General features: G+C 47.5%; 1 protein-coding gene across 1 annotated transcript; it reads right to left on the reverse strand.

Annotated features, from left to right (window-relative positions):
- Window positions 1–847: 847 nt before the first annotated feature.
- Window positions 848–2776, reverse strand: LOC119106627 (UDP-glucuronosyltransferase 2B16). Its single transcript, XM_037230157.1, has one exon. The coding sequence runs from the start codon at window positions 2678–2680 to the stop codon at window positions 1373–1375; it is 1308 nt and encodes a 435-aa protein (XP_037086052.1). The 5' UTR covers window positions 2681–2776; the 3' UTR covers window positions 848–1372.
- Between the last annotated feature and the right edge of the window lie 6141 nt (window positions 2777–8917).

Below are 8917 nucleotides of genomic sequence, written 5' to 3' on the forward strand. Positions count from 1 at the left end.
GACTAAGTGTGTGAGCTGTTTTCACCTGCGTGACGCAGCAAATAGCTCATCTGTGATCGCAGTTGTCTGCAGTTGGACGTTACTATTCACTTCACAGTTGGAGGAAGAGGGGGAGCAGCATTGCTCGCCGTTCTCGCCACCGGCTTATCAGTGCGTGTATTGGGGATGAGTAGGAGACATCAGTTATTATCGGAAAACAATGCCGGTGCACGTGGGTGACAGCTCGCAATGAACGTGCGTAGTGCGCAGGCGTAACGTTGACTGTGAGGATTGCGTTCCGAACGTGATGACAAGCCGCAGGCTGCCGCTATCAGACGTGTTCGTTGATCAGAGTTTCTACATGCCTGGGCGTTGGCTGCACATGTCATGTTGCTCCGAATCGGAATACTCTGTCTCATCGTCGATCATTCGTCCACGAGTAATGCTTTATGGATCATATATTTTGGCGAAAATTTGTAATGATCCCGTTAAAGACACGCTCATTAGACTTTTTTTACCACGCAGATGTAATTTTATCGATCTCATGCACAAATTTGGTAAAGCAAAGCAAGCATCCAAATATTAAATGTCAGACCGCTGCAGGGCGGCATTAGAAAGTATATGAGCTTAACAAAAAGTGCATGGGACGATTGTTCAAATACTATTCGTGAAGGCCTGGATCATAAACCATGTGATCAGTCAACTAGAGGCGACATATAACACTACCCAGCTCACTGTCCAACTCCTTGATCTCCACTTATGCGGTGCGCAGTCTCCTCCTGACTACGGCAATCGCTAATGTCTTCTCAGTCATTCTGTCTGGGCACACTGGCTAGGCACACTCGCCGCAATCCACGACCAACGGGCACTTGGAGATATATTTGTCAGCGCATGCAGCTACCACATGTAGCTAATGACGACCCAGGACTTCCGTACGCGCGCACGGCAAGTGGGTGGTAAACACGGATTGACGAAGCCTTTAAATGAAAGCCATTAACTGTGTTTAAGTATGCTAACTACAGACACGTATCGAGCTTTGTTTAGCTTGCCAATGCGTGTTCTCGCAACACCCATGATGTAGCCCGGCTGCTGCTAACCAAAAGTCTGTTTGGTTGCGGCAACCTAATGCTGGTCTCATATGCATAAAGCCATTAAATAGTATGCTATATCAAACATTATTGTGGAATAAACGCAAGCCGGACGAATCAACGCACGTAATGAGAGTGTTCCACATGTTTAATTGGCATCATGTAGCCAAGATAGCATGTAGACAGCCTCGATGTGCATACACACCTGATGACAAATCAACTTGTCAATGTCGAATAGGCAACCGCCATTCTTTCCGATACTTGTACTACAGCACTTGTGGGCACGCTGTAAAGATGGCATGCAGCTAGTCACGTTTGAACCGTTTGGTTTTCGTTTGCGCCGGACCTGTCTTCCGCCTGCACAGACAGCGGCAGCAACACTTGCCCAGTGCCACCAGCAGCTTCAGCACCAGCACCAGTACTGCCAGCAGGAAGGCGACCACGTCGAGCGAGTAGTATTGGAAGAAGTTGAGGTCGGCGCCCACCGACCTGAGGTGCGGCGCGCCGCCGTGCCGGATCACGTGCTCCACCCAGTGCACGGCCAGGTCACGGGGCGGCACCGGCTGAGAGGCCAGCAGCTCCTGGCGGTAGCGGGACGCCGCCCGGTGCCCGGGAGACATGGCGGAGCGGATGGCCGCCTGCAGCGTCTCAGACGTCAGGCTCTCCCACGTCAGGATCTCCGCCACGCCAAGATCAACAGCGTGAGCCGCGTTACAATGCTGGTCTACCGTCACTGGCATGGCCACCATGGGAACGCCATGACAGAGGGCTTCCAGAACGCTGGCGAAGCCGCCGTGTGAGATGAACAGCCTGCACTTGCTGTCACCCAGGATGTCCTGCTGTGGCAGCCACTTGGACGGCAGGATGTTGGCCGGTATGTTGGTGCGGTCTGTGGTGTCCCACTTGAGCAGGACCTTGAACGGCATCGCACCGAGGGCGTTGAGCACAGCCGAACGTTGACCCACAGACATGTCCTGAGGACGTACCACGGAGCCTAGACTGAAGAATATGTACTCTGAGTCGCCGAGGAAGCTGGTCAGCTCCTTGGACAGGGGCTTCGCGTCCGCACAATGCAGTCCACCCACCTCGATGACATTGGGCAGCAGCGGCTTGTGGTAGTCGATCATTGGGTTGCTGTTGAGTAGGACAAGGCTGGCATTGCGTTCGATCTCTCTGGCTGGAGGAATCACGCCCTCGCCGAACTTCTCTGCAACCATTTTGTCCGCATACCTTGCGAACACGATGCTGGGTGCGGAGTGCATAAAGACGTACCCCAGAATGTTTTTGACACGTTCCATAAAACCCATGCGGTTAGTTGACGCAGTGAGTGGAAGAGGTTGAAGAGCAGGAAGCGTCGGTGAGCCCAACACACTTGTCATAACTGGATAGTAAGAGATCGGAGATATCAGAATGAATGGCGCCTTGAGCAGATGTGCCATGAAATAGAAAGGGTAACCGAGCGGACCAAACATGACCAGGTCGAATTTCTCTTTCAAAAGCTCATCGACCTCCTTGCTCGCTAATGTGGCACGTGGACCCTCAGACATGAATGTTGCGTACTGCTTAAATCCAGCCTGGATGCCTTTTTCATTCATCTTAAACATGTTCGGCATGTTTTCGTCCGCATACAGCGTCGCAAGTTCATCCGGTACAACCTCCTTGATGCCTTTGACAGGAGTTGAAGGCTTGAACCCGTTGAAGAACACCACTTCATGGCCTCGGAATTGAGAGCAGTGCCCAATCCGTAGAATACGCCCTTTAGAGATTTCGCTCCGATGGGTGAGAACATCAAAATGCGGGCACTCTCGACACCGAAGACGGCGCAGAAGAGCAGCAGCAGAGCTCTCCCAGGAGACGCCTGAAAAGATCCAACACATGGCAGGTGAAGACGGCTGTGATGAATATGATAGATGTCAAGCGCAGACTACTACTCTATGGCGTAAGATATTCCACATGAGACACATGAGATTAGTCCAAGAGTCGATCGCCGTACGCAGGCTAGACGGCGTTTCCGTGGGTTTTCTCATGGAGTTTCCGTGAGACAAAACCGTACGCACGTTTCCGTTGGGGCGCTAGCGCGAGTTATTTGGCATTGCCAAAATGTGTGAACGCAACGTCCAAAAAAGGTAGCGTTCTGTTGGCTCATAACTGAGCTAGAACTGTGAAAGACTGACGTGTTGGTAACATTGGAAACCTCAGCCAGACATGAGTGCAACGCTAGGGAGTCAAAAAAGCTCTCCTCCTCTGTCACCCTTTCTTACAGTCCACATAAAACTCCCATCCCCTTCCGTGTGTTATGTGAGTTATGAATGGCCCAAAACAGAAACAACCGCACATAACCAAAATAAAAAGCTATCATATGCGCCTATGCATGCGCGGCACGTAACGTTAGCATTTCCGCCAGCCTTAACTCCCTTGATCTTCGTGTTACAACGTTAAGGCCATATCAAACACAGGTTGCTTTTGCGCTCGACTGTAGATACCTTACAGGCCGAGGATGTTAACAGCAGTTTTTAGTCACGTTTGCTGGGCTGATGCAAACGTGGACTTGATCTGTTTAGACCAGGCGTTTTTTCTCTAGTATTTATGGGGCGGTGGCTCCATCGAACGATGCCAAGGTCTGATTCGCTCTCACCCACCCAGTGACCAGATTCGTCAGCTTCACGGAGTACACCAACACCAACTCCACGGAGTACGCAGACCTGTGGGTAGACTTATTTTGTGGTTTTCGGTGCCTAGGTCTTCACCTTTGCTCAAAACAAAGCCAAACAAGGTCAAACTCTACATCGGGGCCCGAAATGTCTCCAGACCTTCCGATATAACCACCTTTAACCTAGATATGTTTCAAAATATTATTGACCTGGGACATTGTAAATGCAAAAAGACAAAATACAACACGCTTGCTTGTATTCAACGTAAGCTTTCGAGACAATTTATGCCGTCTGCAGCCTTAGTCAATGATATTCATGAAAACAGATTTTGGTCGCATCACGAAAAAAGCTCGAAGTAACATGCCACCTAATTTACCCACTCCTATTATGCAACAAAACAAAGATAGATGACCGGTTTTACATTTCACACGCAGATAAACAATGCAAACCGTTAATGAAGAATACATGCGACGCACCCACAATTTCGATACGATTTCAGCTCATTCTTCTGAATGTTACGATGCTACATGACAGCTAACTGTCACGGCGCATACCTCTTAAACGTGTGCATAGTCATTCCACACTTCGGAATCGATTCAATAATGGCGCATATGACATCGCAACAGTAAAACAAGATAACACAAAGGTGCACAAGTGCTCTGGCCCCAGGCCTGTTATCACGTCCCATATTACGCAAGGCCCCTGACCGACTGCTCTTTTTCTGCTCTAGTCCTATCATTTCAAAATTATATTTCCAATCGCTATCGTTACCCCCGGTTTTGCATTCCAAGGTTTGTCTCTGGTTGTTCTAGAAATGAAAATACCCTCCTTAATCTTTCTTTTTCTCCAGTTTGTCTTATAATGCAAAATCGCTCCTGCTCTCCTCTCACGCGCTGCGATAACTCGTGTCCAGAACGTGCTTCGATAAGCCGGAATGGTTTATATCTGCGTTTTATATCGCTCACTGGTGTTCATCCCTTCTGGTCTTTAAGCTTCCACACGTCGCTACATCATTAACCTTGCTGCATTCGCATATGCATCGGTGAGTTATTTCTATCTTTTGGTCCGCTTTAACTTGACTTTGTGCCGAGCTAGGTAACTTCTAAGGTTTGCATACGGTTTGGCGGCTACACGAGCGTGTGGCTTTAAAAGCCGCGTTGCCTTCTGCTACTCCTTTCACGTAAGATAAAGTCACGAAGGGCCGATGTCTTCTGATGCGTTTTGTGTTCTTACATGATAACGCTTTTGCAAAACTTTTTTAAAAATGTTTTGCGTACTTATTGAATTTCAAAGCTTCGTTAATGTACCTAGCCTCTTTCCAATTTCTGTCGGGCCTTAATGAAAATATTTGCGCTCGTTGTGCGGGCGATCTAACCACTGACTCGTGTTGGTTGCTATGATGTGGCATGAATTGCATGTGCTTATTCGTATGGCCCACCTTCCTAAACACTTTTGTGCTAATACTGCTGTCTCCTGATCATGACATTAACATGTTAGGAAAAGCAAGAGAGTCATTCGCCTCCATCGCTTTGGTGAATTTGATACCTAGGCACGCGTCGTTCCAGTCCCCAGGGATAGCTCTGGAACATGGTGCTCTTTTAAAACGGCAGTCGTGTCGTCTACAACATCCTCCATAACTTGACCTAATGAGGAAAAGCGTCCAAAGCCTGTCGTTCCAGATTATCCACAAACGAAGTGGTTACCACCATGCTGACAGCAATTCCTACCGCCGTAAAATCGCCGTTTATCTGCAAGTAGGTGGTAGCAAGGCCAGTGCGTAAAAACCGAGTATTGCCGTTTACTTTCATCTCGGCTGGTACTTTACGATTCTATTCTCGCTGCTCATCTCGTGGATTAATCGTTCTATCGTTTCGTAAGCCTTTTCAGGGGGAATCGATGCGAAAAGGCACACTGCATCACATACCATAGCTTCGTCTGCCGCTATCTTCAAGGTGTGAATGAAAGCACCAAAGTCTTTGGAGTGTTTGATATAGTGCTCTGTGTAATGAGGAGTCCCATAGAGGGCGATAGGTCAGACAAGTTGTACACGCGTGCGTTATCTTGCTTTGTCGTTGCATCATGCCGTATGCGTTGCTGCTCAATCGGTTCCGAAATGTGGAACGACTATCCACACGTTTATAAGGTATGTGCAGCGACACTTAGCTGTCATGTGACGTCGAAACATTCAGAGGAAACGCATCAAAATCGTATCGAAATTTGGGAGTCTATTGCATGCGCTCTTTGTCAAGAGTTTGCACAATTTATCTGCGGATGAATGTAAAACGGGTTATCTTATATACTTTTGTTACCTAAGAGGGATGGGTACATTAGATTGCGTTTGAATTTCTAGGTTTTTTTCTTGAAGCACACCTAGATCTACTCTTCTGAATATCGTTTTCTGACCAAGGCTGAAGAAGGGATAGAGGTTTTCTCGAAAGCTCCCGTTAAATACAAGCAGGCTGGTTGGAATTTTATCTTTTCAGATTTAACCTAGATGCCTCTTCCAAGCAAAAGTTTGCTGATATTTATTGCAGGTTTATTAACTTGCTTGCCCTGCTGAGGGTCACGGTAACAACAAGAACCCACGAGGTTGTTTTGATCTTTCAAATTGAATAAGCTTCAAGGATTACGCTAGGTGGTATGTTCCAAAATATATAGAGTTGATCGGTGTCATTTTAGGTCGTTAACCTCTTCTAGCTACCCTGAGGTCCAGACGAGATGTACGGTGAGGTCTATGTGATCAAGAAATTTGAAATGAACGTTGACAATTATCCCCTCATGCAAGTTGTCCAGTTAAAAAGACTGTTAAGTTTTGCCCATTGCTTGACATTAACAACTGACCCACAGCCAATGGAATTGATCATAACTGTAAATTAAATTGTGTATCTAAGAAATCATTTCAAAGATGAATTGCTCCGTCTCATAATCCGCTGTTGCGTGGGGTTGGACAATTCCTTAGTTTATTGTCGCTGACAGCATGATTTGACTTTCACATCCCAAAGGTCAGCAACCTTTCAAGGTACGTCTAACTTTAGTGCCAAAAAATCGGATATTCCATTGCCTGCGACTATGCAAAGTTTAACTCGGCTTCGCCGGGCTATTCGGAAGTTACTGTCAGAAAATTTCGAGGACAGGGAAAAAGTACCTCCATTACCCCAGTGCTGGTTAATGCTCGTGGTAACACGACACCGTACTTCGGAACAACACCAGAATACGACGCACGTACCATGTTTGAGGCCGATGTTCCGTCCCACTGTCGTCGCCAGGTGTCACATCGCGTCTGTAGCGCGATAACGAGGACGCCTGATGCCGATAGCGCATGCGCAGTGTGAACAGTGGAACGGGACGGAGTCCCGATGAGACGGCACATTGGCGCGCCTCGTACGTAAGGAGTCGCATAGTAGGGTTGCGATTCTGTACTTTTGCCACCTGTATGAACGTTATAGTGTGTCTTGAACAGACGTTTTCTCGAGAAACGAAACTGGCACTTTCATTTTGTTTATGAATCATCCAAACCAGTAGATTTTTATTTTTATTTAACACCAATGGAAAAAACGGTACTAAAGTAACTGCAACAACGCGACCATGTTTTGAGAAAAATGAGGGATATGTCCACCGCCCAGCGGACCCATGCCGACACGTCATCCCACCCAGCAGTGTCCAGCCTTGGGAGTAATCGATCCTTGCCAACAAACGATCATGACCTGACCCAAACTGCACTCGCAGCCAACCGCTTCGGTGCGTGCGATCGGCGGCTACCGTTATTTGAAATGGCTTTTAGGTGGACATCAAATGTGTTCCAGAAAATGACAAACACTTTGTGGTTGATCCCGAGAAAATATGGCGAGTTAACCACGCAGCTCGGCAGCAAGAGGGCATCGAGCGTGCAAACAAGGTGTTTGGCGTGAGACCACGCGCATTGCAACTCAACTGAGATATATGCGAGCACAATACAGTGTGTACATGCTGTGCGATGTAGTACACGATAGCATGCTAGGTAGTTAGGCCCACACCAAAAACGTTTTTGATGTGCTTCTGCCACCAAGAACAAACGCCCAGTAACACAAAAGGGTTAATTTTGCACCGGATAGCATAAGCTCGCAACAGCAGCGTACCCCGCTTTCTCTCGAGCATAGCAGCAGGCTTGCTAAGGATAAAAAATATACTAAGCATCCTCTCTAACATGCATTTTCCTCCATTATGGATCACAAACATAAAACCACACGTACGTTGCAGAAGGTGAACTGTGACACCGCAGTGCAAAATAGTTTGCACCATGATAATGAGCTTGTGAACTACTTCAAGGCCAGGTTTGAAGAGCATTGTAATAGTTTGATGTTGAATGTGAATAGGACTAAGTGTGTGAGCTGTTTTCACCTGCGTGACGCAGCAAATAGCTCATCTGTGATCGCAGTTGTCTGCAGTTGGACGTTACTATTCACTTCACAGTTGGAGGAAGAGGGGGAGCAGCATTGCTCGCCGTTCTCGCCACCGGCTTATCAGTGCGTGTATTGGGGATGAGTAGGAGACATCAGTTATTATCGGAAAACAATGCCGGTGCACGTGGGTGACAGCTCGCAATGAACGTGCGTAGTGCGCAGGCGTAACGTTGACTGTGAGGATTGCGTTCCGAACGTGATGACAAGCCGCAGGCTGCCGCTATCAGACGTGTTCGTTGATCAGAGTTTCTACATGCCTGGGCGTTGGCTGCACATGTCATGTTGCTCCGAATCGGAATACTCTGTCTCATCGTCGATCATTCGTCCACGAGTAATGCTTTATGGATCATATATTTTGGCGAAAATTTGTAATGATCCCGTTAAAGACACGCTCATTAGACTTTTTTTACCACGCAGATGTAATTTTATCGATCTCATGCACAAATTTGGTAAAGCAAAGCAAGCATCCAAATATTAAATGTCAGACCGCTGCAGGGCGGCATTAGAAAGTATATGAGCTTAACAAAAAGTGCATGGGACGATTGTTCAAATACTATTCGTGAAGGCCTGGATCATAAACCATGTGATCAGTCAACTAGAGGCGACATATAACACTACCCAGCTCACTGTCCAACTCCTTGATCTCCACTTATGCGGTGCGCAGTCTCCTCCTGACTACGGCAATCGCTAATGTCTTCTCAGTCATTCTGTCTGGGCACACTGGCTAGGCACACTCGCCGCAATCCACGACCAACGGGCA

This window comes from Pollicipes pollicipes, unplaced genomic scaffold (assembly GCF_011947565.3).
Source record: "Pollicipes pollicipes isolate AB1234 unplaced genomic scaffold, Ppol_2.1 Scaffold_2555;HRSCAF=2994_pilon_pilon_pilon, whole genome shotgun sequence".
In the NCBI taxonomy this organism is placed as follows: Eukaryota; Metazoa; Arthropoda; class Thecostraca; order Pollicipedomorpha; family Pollicipedidae; genus Pollicipes; species Pollicipes pollicipes.